The 26,584-nt window shown below is 44.7% G+C and overlaps 1 protein-coding gene across 1 annotated transcript in view; it reads right to left on the reverse strand.

The window, feature by feature from the left end:
• LOC149370275 (soluble guanylate cyclase 88E-like) overlaps positions 1 to 26,584 on the reverse strand; it is a 206,263-nt gene that overhangs the window by 18,117 nt on the left and 161,562 nt on the right. Inside the window, exons 9-11 of the mRNA XM_089561069.1 lie at positions 21,722 to 21,868; positions 1,925 to 2,071; positions 409 to 565 (exon numbers count right to left, since the gene is read on the reverse strand). Of these exons, the coding sequence (XP_089417195.1) occupies positions 409 to 565; positions 1,925 to 2,071; positions 21,722 to 21,868 (451 nt within the window). The remainder of the gene's footprint in view (positions 1 to 408; positions 566 to 1,924; positions 2,072 to 21,721; positions 21,869 to 26,584) is intronic.

Below are 26,584 nucleotides of genomic sequence, written 5' to 3' on the forward strand. Positions count from 1 at the left end.
CGTGTGCTCATTTTGAAACCTTTACAAGTGCACGTGACCTATATACAGGCAACGCCAACGCTGAAGTACGGCTACAGAACGGCTCAGAGTGACGCCATACATGCCACATGAAAACAATGTAGACGCCACACTGTAAATAAGTGGAAAGCGTACGTTTCGCGTATATTTCTCACACCTTACTCCGTAGTAGTTCGCTCATGTGATAGATAGGGGACGTTTCAGTAGAGTACTACCGTCCTCAGCGGGCGAGGGAGGCTGAAACGTTTGTAATCCCAAACTTCACTTCACTAAGTGATCTGTGAAATGGAGCGAAGTTAGTCCCCATGGTAGTTGTTGCGCATAGCAAACCTTCTAGACCGACACGTAGCCTGCCTCCAGAGGCGCGGACATCAGGCGAGGGCAACGTACCGACGCGTATCTTGAGGCTCTTTCCCGTGGACGGGTCCTTGAGGTCCCCGATGACCTTGACCATAGCGAGACTCATCTCGCACACCTTCTCCGAATGGTTGGGCTCCGGTTCGGGCGCTCCGGACACCACCATGTATGCGTCGCCGATCGTCTCCACCTGAAGGGGGAAATAACGGACCTGATATAGCCAGCCATTTAAGCGTATAAAGCAAACGTGGTCGATAGCCCAGCTTCATCTTTCAAGTAAGGCTGAGTCGTCGAATCGGTCGTTGTTACTGTTCTCTACATGCTCTTCCGTACAACGCTTTCGCAAATTTGTGTTCATTGAATTTTGTGTATACCAGGCACTGTTATTATGTGCATCGAGGTTAGCCGGGAAGAAAATAAGTGATCATTTTGTCATACTCAAAAGACCTTTAAATGTTCATTTTGCTATTTATTTATTTCGCCGCTCTGGCTAGGGACTTAAAAAGGGCGTCAAACAAATGTAAGCGTGTAAACGGGAGCTTAACAATAGGGCTTCTGGGTACGCTTGCTGTAAAAAAAGCCTGCTGAAGGGCTCCCCCTCACGGCCGAGCGTTTATGGCTCAATTACAAGAGCGTGACCTTAAATTCTGCGGCCGTGGGGTAGCTGTACGCATTGAATTTTCCGATCCATACCAGCGTTGCCTTGCACGAGGCAGCAGTCGAACGCCGTCCCCATTTATTGCCTCTACTGGCGAGGCTACGTCGGGTAGCGTACACCCTTCCTCCAAAGTATAGCGGCCAAGGAATTTTTCTTCTGGGCCACGCCGTGTGGCCTATTATGCATCACCAGCGTTCCAAATCTCTTGAAGGTACGAGGGATTCTGCTCCTAAGGTAAGTATTCTATGGATGCTGTAAGATAACCACTGAATGGCTTAGAAACGAACTCCCTGGGCTCTAAACTTTTGACACAAGCTGGCCACCCATTTACACCGTGGAAGAAAAGACACCAGGAACGCTATGAATTCGAAGCATCGCAACGTTTCTTTGTATACTTTCGGCATGGTTTGCCAATGTGATGTAGCCGCAGTCACTCCCAGGGCGCCGGAACGTTTTCAGAATAACGCGCGCAACACGTAGAACAATTCAGAAGCACCTAATTACCTTACGTGTTGGTAATCCGTCAGCATTACAAACGTAACGTTCGTTCTGGTTACGCCATTTCTGCCAAGTCATTGGGAGAATTTTATGACAGACGCCAGACTTTTTTCTCCACGAGATTTTCAATGTTATCGCATCAAACTATTCTCGGAATAGACCTCTCTTTAGAAAGCTGCGCCATAAGAATGTGCTCCTCATTTTTGTAGAAAAGCCCGCAGTTAGTCTCTTCGTATATACAACATTTGGCACCTACATCTTGTGCGGCGTACGCGCTCCCTGTGCTGGCGGTTATTCCTAGAGAAATATAAGACGCTGCTAAATAAAACTATCCATAAATCATCACTTCTCTGCTAGTCTGCACAGCAGCAGTGGTGCACAGCGCACGCTTACTTTGTAGACGCCATGCTTCTCGGTGAGTTCGTCGAAGAGTGAGTACATGGAGTTGAGCATGGAGACCACCTCCATGGGCGTGATGCGGCTGCAGATCTCGGTGAAGGACACCACGTCGCTGAACAGGATCGTCACCTTCTCGAAGTACTGCGAGGGAAGCGCCATGTGACCCTTCCGCCGGCAATCACGCAAGGTCGAGGGAGGATGTTTTTGTAATACCATGTGTTCCAGCTAACTTCGGTCCTGGTTTAAAAATATACCGGTCCCCGGTATGTGAGCGGCGCTCCAGCCATGCTATTGACCACTCTGTATAGCAAATCGGAGATGTTTGTATTTTGTTGAAGTGCATGATTAAGTAAATAATAAAAAAATTCGCTGTGGCTTAGCTTGGTTAAGCCCGGTAATTGCGAAAGCAATATCCGTACCTACGCCATGGTACAGCTGGTAGTGTAGCTGGTGGTGGTGCTTGTGGTTAGATTTGTGGTGATGCATTGGTTATACAATCCAATCCAATCCAATCCAAACAAATCCCATCCAATCCAATCCATTCCAATGCAATCCAATCCAATTCAGTCAACTTCAAACCACTCCAATCCAATCTAATGTAATCTACTCTAATCTAATGTAATCTAATGTAATCTAATCTAATCTAATACAATCCAATCCAGTCCAGTCCAGTACAGGCCAATCCAATCTAATCTAATCCAATCCAATCCAATCTAATGCAATCAAGGTCAAATGAAGGTCAATGGCGGTCACCGCCGCGGCACGATGGTAGTCACCGCCGCGGCACGGCAAAGGCGTGAAAGTGCAAGTAGTATTGCTTTGGTAGTCACCGCCGCGGCACGATGGTGGTCACCGCCGCGGCACGATGGTGGTCACCGCCGCGGCACGGCAGAGGCGTGAAAGTGCAAGTAGTATTGCTTTCGCAATAAAATTAACTTCTTAGGCATTCTGCTTCAGCCGAAACGCAAAGAAGTACTCAATTCAACAAAATATAAAGATTCTGTAACTTACTCTAACTGCAGTGGGAAACAACGGATATGAAGTTCGTTATCATATTGGGCTCCGACATATCTTACGCGAAAGCTTAAGGACCACGTTCTGCTAAAAATCCGGCGTCGGCCATAGTCCTGCACCTGTCAGAAAAAATAGCAGAAGTTTGAAATGAAAAAAGAAATCAGCCGTTACTGGGGTACGACCCCACACCCTCTGCGTGCCAGGCTTGCGTGTAATGCAAAGGCCGCGAAGGGTCTTTTTTTCACGCTGTGTTTGTTGTATGAAAACATGGTATAGTTACATGAACTGTTTTCAAAAGTTTTAGGAAACAACACTAAAGACATCTAAAAAAAAGCGAAAGTTGAGGCAGGTTATGAATATCGAGCATTAAAAGTATCGAACGAATGTTGCGTCATTTGCCATCTTCGCTATATCCGGTAAAATTGTTCGTTATATCCGGATATGTACTTTTTTAATGCCAACGTATACAGCGCAAGAAGGCAAATCGTTTGACACCACTTCCAATGTGCTACGCCAATTATTTTGGCCGTAATGGACGTTCGAAATCTCAAGACGCCATGGTTTGAGGAACCAAAGGTCATCGGTGCGAATCCTGTGATATGCTACGCTTTGATTCGACTAGTATTCGTATGCTTCGCAACGCGCTGAATAGTTTGGTGCCATTCTGAACATTCTACGCCACTTAGGTGGTCCACAATCTGTGTACAAAATGGTACCACCCACTGGTCCCACTTGAATGGCCTTATGTTTCATACTGACGCGATCTTGAGCAATGCCAGTATTCCAGAGTAAGAGAGGTAAGCCTGCGCACTTGAGGAAGAGAAAATACCACTCCAGATCACAGCCGATTTGTTCATGCACTTCTCTCAGTTGAACAATCATTTGGCAGAAAATAGATTTTATAGAAACAACTGATTCACAGTGCCGGTCCATCATTCTAGTTTTCTATAAACTGTGTTGTCCAATCAGAAAAAAAAAACATATAAAGAGGTTTATGAACATATTTCACTGCAGTGAGGTATCTAATGCTATGGGAAGTCAAATAAATCCGCCTTTTCAAGGGCCGGGGTGAGCTCACGGACTAGTTGGTTATTCATAATACTTTTTTCAACAGCGCATGCTACACAAGGACACAAGACGAGGAAACACACACACGTATATGTAGGGGTTGGCGCCTTTTCTCAAATAAAGTTGCAGTTCAGCGCTGTGTGTGTGTTTCCTCGTCTTGTGTCCTTGTGTAGCATGCGCTGTTGAAAAAAGTATTTTTTCAAGGGCCGTTAAGACATCCCAGAACAGAATTGCTTCCTTACAATTGATAAAGGAATGTTCAGTTCATTCAGGAATATCCCACAGGCAGCAGTTCACAGATGGCACGCAAATGCCCTTTTTCTGAAGGCAAGTCTTCACGGGGCAATGTTTCCGTATTTAACTTGTAAAAGGAAGTCATGGTTTATGGGTGTTCATCCCAAAGCGACTAGTCTATGAGGGATGCCGTAGTGAAGGACTCCGGAAATCTCAACCACGTGGGATTCTTTAACGTGCACTGATATCGCACAGTACATGGGCCCCTAGCATTTCGCTTCCATCGAGATTCGACTGCCGCGGTGGGGATCTCCCCTGCGTCTTTCGGGAAAGAAGCCGAGCACCATATTAACTGAATCACTGCGGCGTCTTAATGGAAGTCTTTCTGCAAGGTGAAAGTAAGTGCAAGGTGAAAGTTACATTTTCCGCCCCGGCGTAAGAGCATCATGTCCTGGCAATTCTAACTACCTATTACAACAGTACGTTACAATACAATAGTACAAATCAAGTAAATAAAAAGAGGTAAGAGCACTGAAATGAAGCCTTTTTGTACGAGCGTTTTCGGGACACTGAAAACAAGAACTCTGTTGAAGACCGGACTGACAGGAAACGTACCGCAAAATACACCTTATGCATGGACCCCCATAAACAAGGACGGTCAGCGAAGTTAGAGGACACAGTCAATATGGGCTAAAAATTAACTAAATCAGTCTGCAAAAACGCTTGAAGTATTGGGTGGAAAGTGTCATGAAATAACAAATAGCAGGCAATAATCTCTAGCATATAAACGTGGTCTAAAACTGGCCCACCCGCACTGACATGTCGGAAAAGGTAATCACGTCACATTGGTATCATGGAAGAACCCTACACAAAAGTTGCAAAAGCCCTATGAAAGATAAATAAAAGTCCTGGCGCAGTGACTAATCTGCAAACATAATAAATTTTTCTTCCCGGAAACAAGTTAAATGCGGTTGCCCTGCCGAATATTTGACAAACCAAGAGGGACAAATGGCTGAGCATAGCGCTCGTCAAATGTTTAGGGTAATCCCTCAACGTGGCGTAGATTTGTAATAAGGAAATAATTTCTTATTGACATCCACCCTAGAGCTGCCATACGGCTATAGATAAAGCTATAACGCTTTCTCAGAAACTTTGTAGTTAAAGAAAAATTCGTCGGCAAATGCGCAATATTTCCAATAGTTTTTACTGCGTCTGTACGAGCATAATGGTACACCAATGTATTTGGGCAGTACACATGTCTACGCAACGTCAGCATATTCCGCTTGTAGATTCCCACTACATAAACCATAGAGTGCAACTCTTGTAACGGTTCATATGGGCACTAGAACCTGTGCCAAACTGCTTAGTTAAGTGAACAACTTCATCCGCGATAGGCTTGTCAGCGCAGAAAATAGCCAGATTATCTGCATAAGCTAATACTTTGAACTTACTATCTACTATACGGAAACGAGCAATGGCACTACCATGGTGGTCGAATTTCGATGGAGGCGAAATTCTCGAGGCCCGTGTACTGTGCGATGTCAGTGAACGCTAAAGAACCACAGGTGGTCGAAATTTTCGGAGCCCTTCACTACGGCGTCCCTCATAGCCTGAGTCGCTTTTGAACGTTAAACTCCAATAAACTATAAACCGTAAAATGCTCATACATAGCGGCTGCAAGAAGAGTGCAAACAGAAGTGGCGGTAATGGACATCCCTGTTTCACGGACGAAGAGATGGACACGGGTTGTGAAAGATAGCCCTTCGCAATCAAGCTGGTGGAGAAATTACTGTAGCAAACATATTCCCTAGTAAACAACTAAAATTAACGTGCCGTAAGAGTGAGAACAGAATATTGTGCCAGGCACGATCAAAGACCTTCGCAAGGGCAATTATACGCATTGCCAGCTGCTCCTTAGAGTTGCTGCAGAACTGTATACTGCTCAAGCAAATTGTTTAGTTTGAATGGAACGGCTCCTCAAACAACATGTCTGATGAGGTCCATTGATGGTCGACACTTTAGACAGTAACCGATTCGCGAATACTTTTGCAAGAATCTTTCAGTCCACATTAGATAGCATAATGGGACTATAGCTCACCACATATGGCAATTTTCTTTATCAGTGTTCTTTGGTATCAATACAGTATGGCTCTTTGTAAACTTCTGCGGCAGAGCTGCGATATCTAAACAAACGGTTAAAATTTTAAGTAGAATGGGACTCAAGAGGGGCTTAAAGGTCGTTGGTTCAAGCGTGTTAGAGGGGAACCCGGTGAACGCATTGTGGTGTTTATGACGTAGTAACGTGTGTTTCGAATGTGTACTGATGTTACAGGAATTAAAAAATAACACCAAATATTATTCTGCTAATTACGCGCCAGAAATTGCGAGGAATGAAAAGGCGGTGTTATGGTGCTGCATTGTACTGAAAGAAATGGTGTGAATGTGCATCGCTATCTAGAGGCGTAGTATGTCGTGCAGCGTAACCTAAATAGTGATTGGTGATTGTTAATCTATAATTGTGTTTGGTGATTGCATTCGGTAATCTGGTCGGTATACTTGATTGTACTCGATAGCTGTGATCGGTAATGTGGTTGTGGCTTGGTAACAGTGAGAATTGAGAAAGCAATGGAATAAAAAATAACAACAGGAGCCGAAGGCGCTATCACGTCTACTCTTAACGCGAAGCTTAAGCGTCCTTTTAGTTTTATAAAACCTTGGCTTAAGATAGCTTTGACACGTGAAAAGTGCGAAGATTTCTAATAATCCTAGCTATAACGGCAAACCTTTGAAGTCCGAGTGTTTAAGTCGATTGCGTTAGACAAAGTTAGTGTAATCATTTCTTCTTGTGCGCTTAAAACGGCAAGAATTTTATTAGTCGTCTCAAAATGCACAATGACAGACAATTTTGAACTTCCCCTGCCTCCCCCCTCCCTCTGTCCCCCCCCCTTCCCCCCTCCCTCCCTTTCCACGGGCGGCTGCTGAAAGCGGCTGACGATAAGATAATGCGTAGCGTTGCTCTTGAAGTTGTGTTGACTCAAGTGCTTTCACACGTCCTACTTACTTTAACGACGTTAGAACCATACTATTTTTTGACGTTGGTCATTTGCCATTTAGCATTGTGCCATTAATGTAGCACGCGTCTGCCGCCACCTCACGAACCATCATGGTTTATATAGCGACACATATTTTCATTCAGACATCGGACGTGTTTCAATCAATAAATCTATAGTATATTCAGTAGTGTATTATGTATTAGTGCCATGAGGTTTCAGTATCGGGAGCAAGTGTAAACACAAGTTTTCGGCTCTAGACGAACGCAAACATTAAAGCACGCCACGTGAAACGCGCTTGCAATGAGCACCTTCGGTTTTAAGTATTCTCTTTCGTGCCTCTTAGGAAGAGTTAAAAATAAAACCTGAGGATTCAATATTGCGGTTCCATCATTAACTATACAAATCAAGAGCACGCTTTAGAACCCTGCGTGGGCTGCAATTTCCCACCTAGCTCATTTGGACACGTCAAACGGCGCACATGTTTTTCATTCCTCCTTTCAGTAATTCCAAAAAGCACCCAAGCAGTTCAGAAGTCTGCAAAGTTCGCTACTTGAGCGAATTCATTGAAGATGCAATCATGTTTTCACAAAGAGAATTCACTGCGGAGTACCGAACCAATATGGTAATTTCCCCTTTTCAAGAGCCCCTTCAGAGGGACCCTTTCGATCTTAATGGCTTCCTGACGCACAGAGAGCCCAGAAAGCTTAGAGTTCAGGCGAAAATTCCGCACAGTAAAATAGTGGTCGAATGGAGCAAACTCAACAGCCTCTTAAAGGCACAAAGACAAACAGCACCGATGCATTTGCGCGTCCTCGCAGGTTAATTAAGCGTCCAAGGGTAAGCGGCAAGGACGCCTTCAATTGCCTTGCGGGCAGAGAGAATGCGACCGTTTCGGAACGCACCGTTGCCGTTCCTCCCTCTCTGTTTCCGCCCGTGATGGCGTTGCACGTTAAGTGTGCGCTCAAGCAGGAGAAACTTAACGAGCGTCTGGTACAGCGCGCGCTCATTAACGTCTCACGTTCGAAAGGCCAAGGCTCTACAGAGATGCAGCATTCCCTGGCCTTCCTTGAGAACATCGCACCCGAGATTGAAACTAGACTCCTCACCGGATGAGCGCTCCTGAATCTTTTTTTTTGTCTCTGAGCCGGTCTCCACTGTCGCCATCGGGGCTGAAGGCGGCGCGGTGCGAGTTGCGTAAAAGCGTCCCTGGGTCTGGTAACGTGTGGCACTCTACGCTGGAAAGTCGAATGACTGACATGCTGCCGCAGACGCGATGAATTACGAGCAGTTTGCGCAGGTTTGGCCTTAACGCATATGTGCTGCTGCGGGCGAAGGTTGCACCTAGAGCTTCACTGAGCACGGCTGGTAGGGGTGGTTTCCAGGCCTTGAAACATGCTAGGCAATGTATCGCAAGTTTGCAGACGCGTTGCGCAAGGCACTGAGAAAACGTAATGATTACTCGAAATTAGGTACTTCTGAGGAGCGAACCTCGAATAAAGCAGACTTTCGGGAGAAATATCGGTCCCAGTGGTCTATAAAATATTGTAGTAAGCTGCCTACAGAAGTTTTTTTTTATTTATGACAAGCGCATTATTACATCACCTTTGTATCTTGCTGTCATCTTTTTGGTCTTTACCGTGATGTGTCCCTGCCACATTGTTTGTTTCAGCTTTTAATACCAGCTTTTACACGTAGCTATGTTCTGTTCTTCACCCCCATTGTAATACAGGTTAGTAGTGCCGTGGATATTTCGATAAATAAGTAAACGTGCAATCTTTGCAAAAATTGTTGCTTTAAAGCTTCCTCTGGGGTTAGTCAACGCTTAAAAAAAAGAACACTCTTCACGCTAGCATGAAAACTGCCTTTCTGACTAGGCTGACTAGGCTGCAATCCCGTTTGCACTGTGCTGACGCTGAATAACTCTACAAGTGCTGAAAAGCGTTCCTCCTCCCTCCCTGCAGCTGCAGCCGCTGTGCAGCAAAAACCTTTTAAATGAGTGCGGTACCGTGCACGTGCAGGTGACGTTCCTACCGCTGGTGTGTATGACAACAAGCTTTGAACATCATTATTTTTGTTTATGAGCGAGCTTTTCTCGGCAAGCCATCCGTCCAGCTTCCTTCCAGCAGCCGCAAAATTCTTTTAAAATAATAAATCAGACGGTCTTTCTCCAGATGATGCGTATGTAACTGGTGGCTAATATATTTTATTCTAGAGAAACTAAAGATAAACAAAAAGCCGGCTTACAAAAACTGTTCCCCATATTATACGGACACTGAGCACTGCATGGTGTAAGTTGGTGGGCGTTTCAAAGCTTTTTTCAGCGACAATTGCCTTCACTGGCGATTGTGATGCTAACAAATGTGCGAGTACATATGCTTATCTCATTTCTCACAATATCGTAGAGCTAGAGTTTGCAGTAACAGAAACCGCCTGGTTAATACCGTGCCCATAACTGAATGCAGCCGTCCATTGATGCATGCCCCAAGTTCGTTATTCCGCATTCATTGGGATTCGAAAAGTGTCAGATGTGGTAGCTGCAGCATAATTATAATAATGCAGCTGATATCATGCCCCACAACACGCTCGATCAACTTGCCTAGGTATTCTTTCTATTCCCGATGCGTTTTTAAGAGGTTCACCTGCAGTGTTTGGCTGTTCGTTTTCTTTCTCGCTGAACTCGAAGACTGCAGCTGTGGGTAAGTGTAATCTGAAATAATTACGATGGCTCTCGAGTATTCACAATACCCTCGACATAATTGTTATATAAGCAGCCTACTAGACAGAACATATATGCCTTCATCGGTTTCCTAAAGTTGCCTTCGGCTAAAAGCTACCCTCTAGAGAATCCACTTCCGCTCGAGTTTAAAGCAAATAAGGAGGAAAGCGTGGGACATGACAGTATAAGAACGCGGGACATCAATATACTGAAGGCCCTATGCGTGTAACCCTTTCGTAACTTCCTGGCGTGGTTGCATTAACTTTATGAGAAGTGGCAGTCAACAGAGGAAAATAAAAACGTTTCGGACAAAGAATCACTCGAGAACAATTTTATATCAACAAGGTATGCTCCAATATAATCAAAAGTGGTATTTATTCTCGTCTGAGTTACTATACTCCAATTACAGTGCCAAATATATACTTTTCTCTCAAAACTGGGCAGAAGTCTAACCAAATTCACGCTCGGTCATTCGCAGTGCCGTTACGATACGATGCGGAACGTACAATGAAATAACACAGGAAATGAAGTGTACAGTGGTTAAAATTGCATGCATGAGCCTATAAGCATTACTTCGTCAGAGTCGGGAAGTGGCACGTCCACCAGCAAAAAGGCAGGCATGCTAAACAAATGTTTCAAAATATTTCAGTAACTCATACTACACTATGTACCTATATTTAATGTGTGCGTCGCTAATTACTGTGTTGTGTATTTTGTATTTTGTTGCATACTGAAATTCATTTTCTTGGAAGGTCCCACCCGCGGTCTTGTACCATGGGACCTCTCGCTGTATACAATTGTAACTTTGATTGAATTCCTCAATAAACTTTCAACTTTCAACTTTCAACCAGCCAACTGTAGTGCAAAAAAAACTATTTGACCTGCCAGCGTCGTTTCAATTGATCACATCAAAAAATTCTATTAGTACGACACCACAGACGCTGTGCGGTTGCGTGGTAGTTCCACGTTTTTCGATTGCTCCCGCTTTTTTTTTTACATGATCAGAAATTTTCCCCTTGCGTCCAAAGCTGGTATCGTATTCAAACGCTCCCTTACCAATTGATTGCTACGGCTACGTTGTACTTATTTATTTCAGGAAAGATCCGCCTTAAATTAGGAACTGAACCGCACTGCAGAGCACATTTCTATGCAGCGTGCCAGCTGCTTATCCTCACAAGCGGAATGGCCGTGCCTCGCTGGTAATACCCTCGACAAAGGTGTTGATTTATACCCCCTCTCACAACTGGTTCGATGCGCAGCATATGCTGCGAGCGAAATGCCAAGGCTTCCCGTCCAGGTGAAGCTGTTCTCATGCGCTCAAGAGCCAGCTGAACAGCTCGACGAGCCGTTCCCTCGCGTTTGTATGACCTCAACTCCGCTATCACAATGTTGTGGAGCCCAGCGAAAGTTCATGCCCGCAGGCGCCTTTGCACTGCGGATGCGAGTGAGGAGTTTCCACAACATGGTCTGCGGAACAGCTGAATTCGACGCACTTGCCCAAGCTCTGCCAAATTAATACGCAGAAACCCAAAGTAAAGTTCAAAAGTCTGGGAAGGGAACAGCAGTTTACGACTGGTAGCGGGGAGCTGAAAGTGGTAAGCAAATACGTCTACTTAGGGCAGGTAATGGCCGCTGATCCTGATCTCTAAAGTTAAATAACTAGAAGAATAAGAATGGGGTGGAGCGCATTTGACAAGTTCTCTCAGATCATGAATCGCAGTTTACCAATATCGCTCAAGAGAAAAGTATACAACAGGTGTATCTCACCGGTACTCACCTATGGGGCAGAAACGTGAAGGCTAACAAAGAGGGTTAAGCCTAAGTTAAGGAGCAACACAGCGAGCTATGGAAAGGAAAATAATAGGTGTAACTTCAAAAGACCGAAAGAGGACCGAGTAGGTCAGGGGACAAATGCGGATTAATGACATCCTAGCCGAATTCATGAAAAACAAATTTGCGAGGACACCTGGCAACTAAAATGTTGAGAGGCGAACGCCGAGGGCACTATGCCGCGACGACTTCCGGTGGATGTGACGTTGCACAGTTCCCGTGGCCATATCGATACCCAAGTTATACATCTTTCGGGGGTCTTAAGTGTTAATTACGCTTAATTACACATTTCTGCACCTAATTTGACACAAATCTGACGTTTTTCCGACCATTCTGTGACAACTTTCACTGTGCCGTAACGACTTCCGATGGATGTGACATCACGCCATTCCCTTGGCTGTATCGACATCCGCGCAATTTCGACGCAATCACAACAATATTGCCTATAATAAATTAACTAATTAATCTACAGTCATCAAAATTGGCTTCTATGTTCATTTTTCCTCCCCTATCTGAGCCAACCTTTGGTTTTCTTCTATCTTTTTTAGTTCCCGAGTTAAACGCCTGTGACACGCTTTATTAATGGACGACAGTATGAGCCATTATAGTCTTTCTTCTCAAAATGGGCCTTGGCAGGGCATGTGATGCGAAGGCAAGACAACCGTTGGTTCTTAATGGCAACGGAGTGGATTCTAAGAGAGGAAAGCGTAGCAGGAGGCGCCAGAAAGTTAAGTGGGCGCATGATAAGAAGTTTGTGGGGATACGGTGGCCGCAGTTTGCGCTGGACAGGATTAAGGAAATATGGGAAGGCCTTTGCCCTGCAGTTGAGTAATCAGGATGATAATGATGATGATTATGCACGCTTTAAGATAGTGCAGGATGACCCTGGATTTCTTTCCGCCTCTGCTTTTTCAGCCCCTCCATTTCTTCGATCTCAGCGGGCTTCATGTGTCTACCAGAGTGAAAAAAGTTGCTAAGCCTTTCCTTTTTTCATAGTCTCCTCTTTCTCTATGCGTCAGCACCATTGCTGCGGGTTCCCTGGTTGATGCAGCTCCTGAAAGCCCAGTGAACGGAAGAAAATGAGCCGCCTTGAGGGAAGCCAGAGTTTGAGCTAGTTTTATTCTGTTTTTCCCTATGTAAGCGTTTTACCCGAACTGCCGCAGTAGCTGCCAGCCTCTCCAGTGAACACCTTTAATAACTTTGTACGTTCGCTTCCTCACGTTGCCCGCTGCCCTAAAGATGGCGTCACAGGAAGTCAGCAAAACTATGATTAAATCTCGTTTATACAAACATAACCTGCGCATATACTAATTGAAAATGTGGCTTTCTGCCATAAGGAGGGAATGCTATTCGGATGAAACCGGCTGCACAAGTATGAAAAGGGTCCATTCCATTTCAGTGAGTTCTTGAGATAACCATTCACGACGCTCTTTGATCTCCGGAGCCCATTGTTTGGACTAATAAAGTCTACAATACCGCAGCCGCAGAAGCGCCACTCCAGTGCAAGCCTATCAAATAGTGTAAAGTAAAGCTTTTGATGCAGGCAGGCCAACCCGTTCAGTTTAACTTTCTCGGGTCTTTTTTTCCATTGCTCCAGATTTTTAACACTCCGTGACGGCTCCGCTTGTTGACAGCTCAAGGTTGTTCCCATAAAAAAATCTGGTGAAAACAAAAATTTTCCCCTGAATATACCATCCAATATTCTTCACGAATGTACCCTGAAAACTCAACGAACAAGTAGTTATTCTCTAATTTCATAATACTTGGAATCGAGCTCATTCGTCACAGCATGGATTTCGCTAAGGCGCGTTATGCAAAATTCAGCGGACCGTGTCACTTTATGGCCGGCATTCCAATCTTAATAACACGAAAACTGACGCTATTTTTCTTGACTTCTTGAAAGCATTCGCTAAGCCTCCTCATAATCTTTTGTTCATGAAACTTTATCATGTAAACCTGAACGTCAATGTACTCGCATGAATCGTCTTTTCTTGCTAATCGTTTCCAGTTTCTTTCAGCTCACACAGCCACTTCAAACTTATGAGCAATATCATCAGGTGCCTCTAAAGACCCTTACTGTTCTTAACATACGTCAGCAACTTACCCTTTCAAATTTCACGCCGTATTTATTTATTTTTAGACGACTGTGTTATCTACCAACCTGCGACTGATTCTGCAGATCAAGAATAATTACACTTTGACCTTAGAAACAGAGAACATTCGTTCAGTAACCAGTTCATGACTTTTAACCATACTAAATATAAAACTGCGCCGTTTCACTGCCACGGGAACTATCTGCCGCGGGAACTATCTGATATTTTCTCCTAAATTTTTTTTTGCGTCCCAACACATCTTGTACCATCGTATCAATACTTAGGTGTCTTTCTTCTGAATATGGATGTGCTTGTGACTAACATAATTTCATCTGCTAATAAGAAACTAGGTTTTTGAAAGTGATACCTTCGTATGCCCTTAGCATGTCAGGCTCCCTCACATGTTGTTCCTCCCACCGGGAGCTTAATAATTAATACTAGTCTTGCATGGGCATCAGTTTCAACTCGCTAATGCTCTCGAAGAGCTTCTGATTAAGGCCACTGGATGTATATATTTTTTCGCGTGCGCAGAGTCAGTACTTCATCCTTAAATCTTCAATCCGCTCTGCAGCGTCTTTCATTCCTCCATCCTTTGCTAGTCTCTGTTTTTATCACAATTATTTCAATTCTGCACTTCATGCGGAACAACCTTGAGTGGAGGTAAAGGGCAGCCTCTCCTTTTGCTTATCTGTCTGCATACACTTAACTTCTAAAATTTCAGTTCCTCAAATGAACAGATTTTTTTTTTTGCGTTAAATTGCAAACATCAGAAAAAAGAAACGTGACTACTAGTGAGAAGAAACATCACTACTAGGCTCTTTAGTATTCAGCTCCAGTCTTCAGCCTAGTCCGCCCTGGTGTAATTGAGGCGCATGAACCGAAGAGCAACGGAGCTCCGTATCAGGTATCCGACAACGAAACAGCTTTTCTTTTCTATTCTCCTACAAAGAGCTGGCCTGTTCATAAGAAGCCATTTTTCCGTTATGTATATTTCTCCATTCCTAAAAAGCTTCCATCTTTTCCTCCGCTCTTTGAAGTACTGTTGCATACGCAGTGCGAGCCAAGTGGGCAGCACGTCCAGCGAACGCTTACTACTTTTCATTCGGGCCGAAATGCCACGTTAATAAATTCACTTGTAGCCAGGGCCGTGCCTTCAGCACAGCCTCGGGTCACTTGCCATTTCGTGATGCGATTCCCAGAAAAAAAAGCTTAATGTGAAATTCCAGACGTAACCGACACCTTACGCATATTCCTGACGTTGTGCGTGACGTCGAACAATACCTGCTTTAGTTTGCGGAAGTTTAATAAAACTCTCCATGTACTGCGTGATTCTTGGCGGAAATCACAATCTGAAGCTTTCATCTAAGTAATATATACGCAGAAGGTCGAATGTGCCCATTAGAGTTTTCGTAAAATCGTGAAGTTTGTATAAATAGGAGCCTATTACTCACGCCTACTGCCACAACGAAATGCATGAACCGAACGATGATGTTCCGTCATCGGCAGCCGTCAATATGTCAGTAGCTTGCCTTCCTTGAAGTATAGTTGCGCATATTTTCAATGCATCTCCTCCAAAGAAAGCGCACAAAAAGGTAAACATCCGAGGGGCAGGGGGGGGGGGGGGGGGGGGGGCTACACCTTCACGAAGTATTACAGGAAGTCTACTATAGTGCATGGGCTAAATGTCACACATTCTTTGGAAGCATGATGACAGGCTTCCTTCGCCTGTAGCTTAGGTGCACAGTTTTAGTGTATGGACTAGTCGCAACGCACAGTTATGTTGAAAATAATGTTGCATACATTGAGTAATATTGCTTTTCTGGTCTTATTGCGATTACAGACTTCCATTCTATCCATCTCACATATCCGGACCGCGTCTTGCTTAGTTCCATTGAACATTGCATTAATGCGCGGACGTATACAGGCAAAATAGCATTAAAAATAAAAAGTACACGAGGGGAAGGAAGTGCTGCCATGGCAAAGTAAGCTGGTTTAGCAATCTCATTGCTTTTCACCATTGGAAGCCCACCACGCTTCCGGTATTGGTCGCGATTCTGGCAACCTCTTAACACCATTACAATAGACGGTCCCCCAATAACAAGTTCGTACCACAGCTTATCCGATATCTGCGAGCAGAGAAATGTCGGCCGGGGAGCTAGCGCCATGCCAGTAGCCACTTAGGCAAGAGGAAACCTTTCATCGAGGAGAACGATGTAAGAAGTGGAGCGCACGCCAGAATACAGCGTCGGCCGCGACGGTGTGCAATCGAAGACGCCCACGCCTCAAATACGCAAAGTTGCCTGGCTGGACTTGGCCGCGATATTGAACTCTCCACGCAAGGTCGCGTATACCCGCCTATGGCAAAGTCTGCCACTGGCGCATTAAACTGCCACCGAAAGGACAGCGTGCCTATGGCTTAAAAGCCCCCGACCGTGCGCGCGACGCCGCTGCCCTCTTCCGGTGTCCCCACGCGACCACTTCAGACGTGGCTCGCGACGGGTCAGGCTGCGGTCGCTTTAAGTGCGTCAACAGAGCGGTGGGCCAACCGGCGGAACGCTGCAGCTTCCCGACGTGCAGGCGCCTCCAGATCCTGAGCGCTGTTTCCACGTTCAAAGGTGCCTTTGTTGCCATCGGTGCCGAGAAGGTTTTGCTTGAAGCCTTTAAGCATTTACAACACTGTTTCTTTGCCTGTCAGTTCTGCTTGAAGGACTGCGGCAATGAACTGAGAGGAAATGGTGTCGGAAGCTTCCCACGGCTGTTCCAACTCAGAAAGTACGACGCCGCTCTGCACGTCACTGGTGCGTACCAGGAAAATGACGTCACCAGCGGCGCCAGCTGCGTCAGTCTTACTAAGTGTTCTTTTTTGTTCGTTAGTCTGACCTATTCCTAGAAGGAGGAGGAGGTAGAAGAGGAAAGGCAAGGAGATTAACCTGAATAACAATTGGTTTGCTACACTACACGGGGGGAATGGGGTGAGGGGATAAAAAAAAAGAAAGAGAAAGGGCAGTAACAGAAAATTGAAGACACTCTAAAAAGTCAGCATTCGGTGAAGTCACACCCTATCGTGCAGGCCAGAAGTCCGCAAGAAGGTTAGCAGTGCCTTAATCCTACAACAAAACAAAAGTATGCAACTGAAATTCCAGATTATCAATGCGCAATCATTATACGGTTCATGAGGCGGGAAATTCCGCGTTGTCGTTGTCAACGCCAAACGGTTCGCAAAAACATGTTATCTTATGACGTCATTGGTAGTGTTTACATCATTAAGAAACAAAACAAAAAAATCTTTAAATCAAATGTCTACCGAAGTGGGTTTCGAACGCAGGCAGGGGCAAACAGATCAGCGTCGCTGACCACTGGATTACACAGGCACGCCATCGCCGCAACCCAACGGCCTGCGCACATGCTTTCGCATTCACAGCACGCAAGTAGACTTACAGATGCACTGAAGAGGAATCTGAACTCGTCTTTTTGCCACAGGAACTCGATCTGCACGTTCTGAGCATTCTTATAAACTTCGATTTATGGCCTTGTGTGGCCGATTTCCCTAATTAAATCGAATTAACGTCCGGCTCTCGCCTTTTTTTTTCGGATTCTCCCCGTACGGTGGGCGGAGTCGACCAACGCGTGGAGTGCCTTTCAGCCAGCTCCGTGGAGGCTTTGCTTTCACTTTATTTTGTTTTTTAGGTTTCCGTGAACAAATAGTTTCATTCGCAGATAATATAGCCGCAAAATAAGCCCGCAGAAATAAAAATACGCGCGGACTATTTGCTTCTACCGACTACTACGTATTACTCCGCCGATGGCAGAGCGGCAAGCCGCCATGGGACTGGGTGAAAGGCACACCGCGCGTTGAAGGACTCCGCCCACCGTACGGGGGAGAATTCAAAAAAAGCGGGAACCGGACATTAATTCGATTTAATTAGTGAAATCGACCACACAGGGCAATAAATCGAAGTTTCTAAGAATGCTCGGAACGTGCAGATTGAGTTGCCGCGGCAAAAAGTCGAGTTCAGATTTCTCTTCACTGCACCTTTAAGCGCCCTCCGGAAATTTTACGGCCTCCACATGCAGTAACAATCCGGCCGAAAGCGGAAAGGTACAGACCTCAGCTCCTTAGCCGGTGAAAGCCACACTTCAAGACAAGCATATCAAGGTAAGCACACTTCCAGATAAGCCCATCTTCTGATTACTTCACCCTTTCCTTAAGTCAGGGGCCATAAATAAGCTCAATCCACGTATAAGGAGTAGTCTCATATTTATGCTTCGTCGCGGTGTCATAGTACTCCGTCAATGAATGTTTAAATCTCCCGGCAATGTTTTAGCCAGGAGTCTGTCAAGCCGCGCTCCATTTGCTCGTTAAATGTGTATTATTATAAGTGCTTAAAGCTCTCTTCCGTGCCGAACAATTTATTCATACTATTCTTAGTGGGGACCCACATCTTCCTTCGCCTTGTTCCTTACGCCGATCTCTCCGACACCGAGTGCCCTAAATTCGAGACTGACCTCATAACCCTTTGGCTGCGTTCAATGATTAATTATTCTTTTTTTTGTAAATGAAAGACCAGATCCGGCTATCAGGAGCTTCGGATTCACTTTCCCTTTAAGATTGCGAACAAAAAAAAAGCCAAAAGATGACCTCTCTTGTGCTCCATGAGAAATGACCACCCGAGAGGCTCGAACATCGGCAGTACTTCAGCGACATCAGAAGTCTCGGTGCGGTCCAATTCACTTAGGTTTTAGCGGACGTGTCAGCTTTAAGACAATGGCAGAAGATATAAGTACTTTTTTAAATTGGAGGCATGGCCGAAGCAGCTGTAGATCAAATTTGTTTTATGGTTTGAGGTCACTTTCGAGAAAAAAATTAAAGAGCAAAAAGAAAACATTAGTTATCTCCCTTAAGAAAGACTCTGTTCTAGCCTAATCAAAATGGTAAAGCTGTTGAACAAGCTTTTTATTTTATTTTTATTTTTAAAAGTACTAAATGTGCATCTTACGCTAGCGCTCATAATTTCAATTTAATTGATCGCAAGTCCAATTACTATTGATGCTATGCACATAACGACAACAGCTGTGCAGTGGACCAAAATACTTATCATGCCATCAATTGTCATTGTGAAATAGTGGAGTGAATCAAAAGCAACGGTTTTCGTGCAGGCAGAAAAAATCAAGCAGTAATAAAATAAACTGCTTGACCTTTTTTTATTGTGGTGCATTGCACAGCCATACAGTATATATAAGAAAATAAGTCTAAAAAGTTTCAATAAAAATCTTGTACAAGACCAAGATTAGCACTCCTCTGGTGAAAAGCATTAGCAAAAAATTGAGGTTTGAGAAAAACAAGAAAGACAATTAGAAATAACTAGAAACTCCGAAAACCAATGTCCAGGAACAGTAACACCATCATATTTGTAGCTCTGTTTCTCCTTTCTCTTGCTGTTTCTTTATTTTTTATTGTTGGCAGGTTATTTCTTTGTGTATTTTTAACGGCGTCAGTAGACCGAAAAGAAACATTTACAGAAACGCTGTCGGTCACCTGTCAGGCAAGCTTTCTGCGTTTGCGGTCCAGGTTTGAACGAAATGTGCTTCAAAACGTCTAGCGTACCTCAGTTGAACTCACTCATGTCATCATAGATACCATACAACTTCACAAACCTTATATATCTTATCATTATAAGTGCCCCTGCCTTCCCGAAATAAAGTCGCTTGGAAATGTTCTGCGCTTTGTGTGTGCGTCTTTGAGCCTCTTCTTGTCCTATCTTCTTCGCGCAGTCTTTTCGGCAATGACCATGGACCAACTAGCTCAGCATTAATAGAAACAAACTAGTGTTGGTGTCCTGACAAAATCGTACAACGCTGTAAAAATGCCTCGCGTCGCGTTAATGAGTGTTTTATCTCATGAATACGGACAAAAATAAACATCGACGGCAAGAAACGGTAAATGTAAGTCAGAACTGAAAAATGAACAATAAAATGAACCAGTAATGCTAAAAATAGGTTTTTATTACTTCCAGTTTTGCTTTCGCAAGATGCGCAGGTGGTTACAGCTTTGAAGCTATACTTTTAACAGTGTTAATTAGAAACACAACTCTGTTGCAGTTCATTAAGGAATGGATTAGTAATTTGATTAAATAAAATTCAAAAAATTAAATCGCATCAAAAATACGTTGTATCAAAAGTGGCCTCATGCCGAAAGGTTAATACTGCCGCCAGCATTTTTTAACATTGCGATGTACCACCAGGGAACTAAATGTAACAACGGCTTGATCATGCAATGTTTCTGTCACTGAAGTCTTCATTACAATTAATGGGCATTGCTGAGCACTAAGACTCCAATTTTTGGGCGCAAAGAGCCCATTAAATATTTTTAGCTTCTCATGAGGTTAAAACGTATTCAGATGACAACGAATTCAGATGGTAGTTAATATCGAGAAAAAAAAACAGTCTGTGGCATTTACTAAGGGAGTGCGCACCTATAGGCGACATGCGTAATGGCATATGATAATAAACGAAAGCTTAAATAAAGCTGCAGAATAAGAATGTTACAAATGAACTGAAACACGTAGCAGTGCGGCGGTCGAAAATAAAATATGAACGTATGATTACCAGGAGTGAAATATCGACGAATCGCATAATGTCACACCGCTGCACGGCAATGGCTATCTTCCAGCAAAAAGCGTCCGTTTCTACCCGCCTTGTTAATTTTTAAATAATTTGTCTATAGACAGTCTATAGACTTCTAATAGACTGTATTGCCTTCCTATATTGCCGATTGCCTTCCTATTGTCTATGCATATTCTATACACTGTCTATAGAAAAACTACTAAAATGCATGGGCATAAATATATAGATTGTCTATGGACTGTCTATAGCATTTGCATTGCCTACAGACAGTTCTCTAAGGTTTGTTTATAGAAAGTGTATAGATTTTATAGACTACAGTATATAGACAATCTGTCTATAGTCTATAGACAATAGTCTATAGTCTATAGACAAAGTATAGATCGAGGCATAATAAAATGATCTATACTTGGTCTATCTAAAATGCATGGACATAAATCTATAGATTGTCTATGGACTGTCTATAGCATTTGTATTGCATACAGACAGTTCTCTAAGGTTTGTTTATAGAAAGCCTATAGATTTTATAGACTACAGTCTATAGACAATCTGTCTATATTTATTTATTTATTTATTTGTGATACCCTCAGGGTACAGAATGCATTTCAGAGGGGAAGGGCAGTTGATAACAAGAAAAGTAAACAAAGCACAATTCATACAAAACTATAGAACAAACTGAGGCAGGATAAAAAGAAGTGAGCAAAATTAACACGGAACAGATTAATAAAATAGTTTAAGAACAATACTAGTACGTGGAGAACACAACACTGCAATAAAATACAAAACCGATCATTATGTAATCAGAGTGGTAAGTATTCTTCTAAATTGAGTTCCAAATTGAGTAACAAAGTATAGATCGAGGCATAATAAAATGATCTATACTTTGACTATCTAAAAATGCATGGACATAAATCTATAGATTGTCTATGGACTGTCTATAGCATTTGTATTGCCTACAGACAGTTTTCTAAGGTTTGTTTAGAGAAAGTCTAAAGATTTTATAGACTACAGTCTATAGACAATCTGTCTATAGTCTATAGACAATAGTCTATAGTCTATAGACAAAGTATAGATCGAGGCATAATAAAATGTTGTAGACAGTCTATAGACTGTCTAAAAGAATTTTTTAAGGGGGGGGCCACCGGAGGCCCTATAGTCCCACCTGGCAGGTGTTGACCGAGGTCTCTCCGCTTCGCAGCTGGTCGGCCACCGTCTTGGGGATCATCTGGTAGAGCAGCTCGTCTGTGCGTTTCATCTCGATGTCCAGCTTGCGCATGGACTCCTCCAGCTGGCGACTCTTCTGCAGCTCCTGTGCGGGCCAAACCGACGCGTGGTTAACGGACACGCCCAGTTTGCGACAATATTTTGCGGCCCATTGCAGCTCAATTTTTCTGAAGGAGTATACGCCGCGTACTGATAGAAAAAATACACCTCCGCTCTGCACGCACTCCAACAAAAATAGCTTCCACTCAAAGGAAAAGTTCGGTTGCTCGCCCCGGCATTCATAGCTAATTGGGAAAAGGCATTTTGGGCATAAAATGCAAAGGCAAGATAACCGATGGTCCTTAAGGGTAATGGAGTGGATTCCAAGAGAAGGCAAACGTAGCAGGGGACGGCAGAAAATTAGGTGGGCGGATGAGATTAAGAAAGTTGCGGGAATATGGTGGCGGCGGCTGGCGAAAGACAGGGTTAATTGGAGACATGGGAGAGGCATTTGCCCTGCAGTGGGCATAGTGAGGTTGATGCTGCTGCTGATGATGATTTTGGACTAGGAATACATGTGTCAGGTTTGGGCCGGAAAACAATTTTCTTGCACGTATATCAAGCGTTTCAGGGTTGCTACACAGGCCGAATTCATTAGCGTGAGAACTGCAGCATCTTTCTGATACCGGAAATACTACAGGATATCTTTTATGTCTTTTTAGATGAAGCGCTTCGCCACATTTGTTTCTAAAATTTTTATTGTGCACTGTTTCAAGACTGCGATATTCAACCGAGGACCTAGATTGGTCCTAGACATTCCTAGATTGGTCCGATCTCCATACCAACATAATTCAAACAATAACGCCTATAACATTGGGTGCAGCTAGTTTGAAGCCAACATGGCTAGGTCTTGTCAACATCCACCGTAACATCTTCCATGGCAATCTCGCACTAAGTGCAGTAGTGGACGCGTGCAGGGGCACAGTATTCACGGTTGTGGCCAAGAACCACTTGAGAAAGTCCACGATAGACAATCCCGTTCTGGCAAAGTGTGCGAGATAATCTTGAAAAACGGGCGTGACAGACCGGCGAAATGCACAGCGCTATTTCATCCGATTTTTAAAACCTTGCACTTATTTACTAGCCCAGGTAACTCTCTGGTCTGCTTTGTGCCTCTCTGGACTCCGTGTAAATTGGCACAGGAAGCAGTTAAGGACAAATAGCAGGGCTACTCGTCGCTAAAAAATGAATATTGCATAAGTGCATGCCTGTCCAAACAATCTTCCGCTGTAACCTCATCCGCATGTTAGTAGTGGATTCATGGCGGACGCTCTGTCACGGTAGCTGAAAAAGAGGCTTTTCTGAAGGCATTTAATTCATATCTTGCACTTTTCTTTCCTTCAACACGTCACCTTTCCTATATGACTTTGCATAACTTCACTGCGCATTGGCAAACCACGCACTCAAAAGAGTGTTTTGGTCGCAGTTAAGTGCAGTCGTTTGCTACCTTTTCTTTGCCTCGTTCATGGGCGTCACCGTTCCCTTTCAAAAACGAGTACATAGTAGCTTCGCGGCGCTCTAATTTCCCCTGTGTTTCAGTTAGACCCAAAAAGCCCACCTAGCACTCCGCTGAACAACTGGTCCTGAAGATTAAAAAGATATACTCTGTGTGTGCTGCCACGTGGCGGAGTATTTTACTGATGGCCAACATCACCATCAGCACCGTCGCTCTAGAAGCGGGCAGTTTAAACACGAATACGCCTATATGGGAGTAATAAGAGAGTAATTTGTCCTCTAGCGCACTCTTCTCAGTGCGCTGGAGGACAACTTACTCCCTTCCTACTCTTTTCTGCTTCGATGACGAGTGCGCTTGTGTGAAACTAGTCATCGCAGCTGCGACTACACGACACCCCCCCAGCTGTGGCGTAAAATTGGTAGTAGTGGCAAGGCATAACATCTCATTTTTACTTCTCGTCTCGGCGTAATTTATTTATTTATTTATTAGTAGTACCTCAAATGCCCCTTGGTGTGGGGTATTACATGAGGGATGGGCATAATGTTCAAGTGAAGAGTGTTTCAATGGCAGTCATGAAGGAATGTGGAATCCCCTGCACCGTGTTCCAAAGAGCCCCCCAACTAAGGCAAGAATACGCCCTTCACTTTCTCCTGAGAGGCAATGGTCCGGTCAAAACCCGATGGCACTTTTTACAAGTATTACATAGCTGATAGCACCAGGAAATTGTCCAGCAGACGCACGTGCCATTGGCGGAACTGGCACATCTACAGAAGATAGCACCAGGAAATTGTCCAGCAGACCCAGAAGAATCGAAATTTTATGCCGAAAGCCTTCAGTGCCTCATCGTTGTAAGCAGGAGTTGTCGACAGAAATGTCACGCTTTTGAATTGGTCGAAACGGTCGTGACGTCACAGTGCGCAAATTTCAAACGGGGCCAATTGTACTTTGGTTTGGTTTGGTTTGGTTTGGTTTATGGGGTTTAACGTCCCAAAGCGACTAAGGCTATGAGAGACGCCGTAGTGGAGGGCTCCGGAAATTTCGACCACCTGGGGTTCTTTAACGTGCACTGACATCGCACAGTACACGGGCCTCTAGAATTTCTCCTCCAAAGAAATTCTAGCCGCCGCGGCCGGGATCGAACCCGCGTCTTTTGGGCCAGCAGCCGAGCACCATAACCGCTGAGCCACCGCGGCGGCACTTTGGCTACTTTGGCTAGTAACCATGCAACCAATTAAAGGGATCGTATAGTGATGCTCCATGTAAGTGGGACTGAAATTATTTAATTGGTTAATTACCGAATTAGCCTAATTAACCCTTCTAGTCAGGACAGATAAATAAATAAAACCGAGTAGGAAACTGGCCAGTTCGGGAGTCGAACCCCGGTCTCCGGACTGCGAGACGAACATGGTAACCATTCCGCCATGCCAGCCCTTTTTCTTTCTTACATGGTATTTATTTACATGGTTTTGTAGAGAAAGCGTATATATACATATGTGTGTGTACACAGACACACACATACACACACACACAAAAAACTCGATGGTTTGGAATGAACAAAGGCGCGTCTAGTGAGTACGGTGTCTTTGTTCACTCCCATCTTCCTCCCTTCCCGTTACGGTGAGGTTTAGGTGTCCACCCAGATATGCGAGACAGATACGTTTCCTTTCCTCAAAAACCAATTTACCGACGAGCAAGGCGTACAACCGAACGGGCGATGGCGTTCTATGGACTCCCTGGCAGCGTTTCAAGACGCTGTCGCGTTTCACTTTTAGAGGCGAAGCCTAACATCTTAACAACGCATCACTGACACAAGCAGCAACACCGCGTTTAAGGCTTTCGCCTCACCGCACTTTAGGTCAACAAAGTGCCCTCCTGAATTTTAAGGCATTTTACACCTTCATGGGAAGGTGAAACGCTAAGTCTGAATTATCGCATGCTATCTCTATTGCTTATAAACTGACATGAATTATGAAACGTATCACTTATCTACACATATTTTGTAGCAGAAGAAAGAAAGGTCCTTTTCATCTTAGTTGGAGTCCGCCAGGGGGCGTCGAGGAGTACGGACGCGTTCACGTCGGCTCCGCGAAATCAGTGATTTCATGGCGGATTTTTTCCTACGTTGATCGTGAATGTCTTTGAAACCTGTTTCCTAAGGTGCAAGCAACCCGAGGATACCACATTTGTGCCTGCAAGTGCATCTTTAAAGACTGTATCGTCGTTCCAAGTTCGCCAGCGCTACACGCCACGATAGGCCTACTTCGACCGGGAAGGCGGCGACCGGCGAGCTCCCGCCATCGCCGACCACGCCCGGCTCCACGATGACGATGGAAGTGACGGTGGTGGGAACCGACATCGACCCCAAAGAAAAAGAAAAAGAGGAATGGATTATGAGACTGAAGAAGCGAGCGGAAAAATTGGAGAACGACGAACGCCACCTAGGACGCCAACATGGTGCCGGAGACGCGGCGGCAGCGAACGCCGCCACTGTTGCGACGACCGACGGCAGCGACACGAGAGCCTACAGAGAGGCGGGACGGAAACTCGCTAAACGTTCAATAGCCTCAGACCTCCCGAGACTTCCAGCGACCGGATGGAAAGTAGTTCTGCGTCCCAAAGAAGGACTTACAATGCTGAAGAGCACCACCGAGATGAGAATTGCGGCGGCCATCAGGGAGAAAGCCGGAATCAAGGACGAGGAGGCACTGAAGGACAGACTAGCTATAAACGCCAAGCAAGGAACGATTACCTACCACTCAACTAGCTACGAAAACGCGAGGAAGGTGGAGAAAATTGAAACTGTCAAGATCGGAGACAAGGAACGCGGTGTGACCACCTACATGAACGCACCAGAGAGTTGCGGCAGGGGAGTCATCCATGGAATCGATGAGGAATACACACACAAGTATGTACTAGAAGGACTGAACATTAACGGATTCAACCCTTTAGTCATAGATGCACGAAGAATGGGGAAGACCAAATCTTTCCTAATCACCTTCGAAGAAGAGAAAGTACCACGCAGAGTAGTCTTGAGCAGAATCACTTTCAAGTGCTTTCTATACAAGAAACGCTATGAGGTCTGTTACAAGTGCGGAGGACTTGGCTACCGCTCGGACGTCTGCGACAGTGAGGTGACCAAGTGCCGCGGCTGTGGCATGACATCGCCACCCGAGGGGCACCAATGTACACCGCAGTGCCAACTATGCGGCAAAGAACACTACACCGGGGACAAGAGGTGCAAAAATCTCTTTCGCACCCCTTATATTGTCAAGAAACGCCAATGGGAAGCCAACAGGAGGCTGAAGA

Source organism: Amblyomma mixtum, chromosome 1 (assembly GCF_055824585.1).
Source record: "Amblyomma mixtum isolate Tamu chromosome 1, ASM5582458v1, whole genome shotgun sequence".
Taxonomy (NCBI): domain Eukaryota; kingdom Metazoa; phylum Arthropoda; class Arachnida; order Ixodida; family Ixodidae; genus Amblyomma; species Amblyomma mixtum.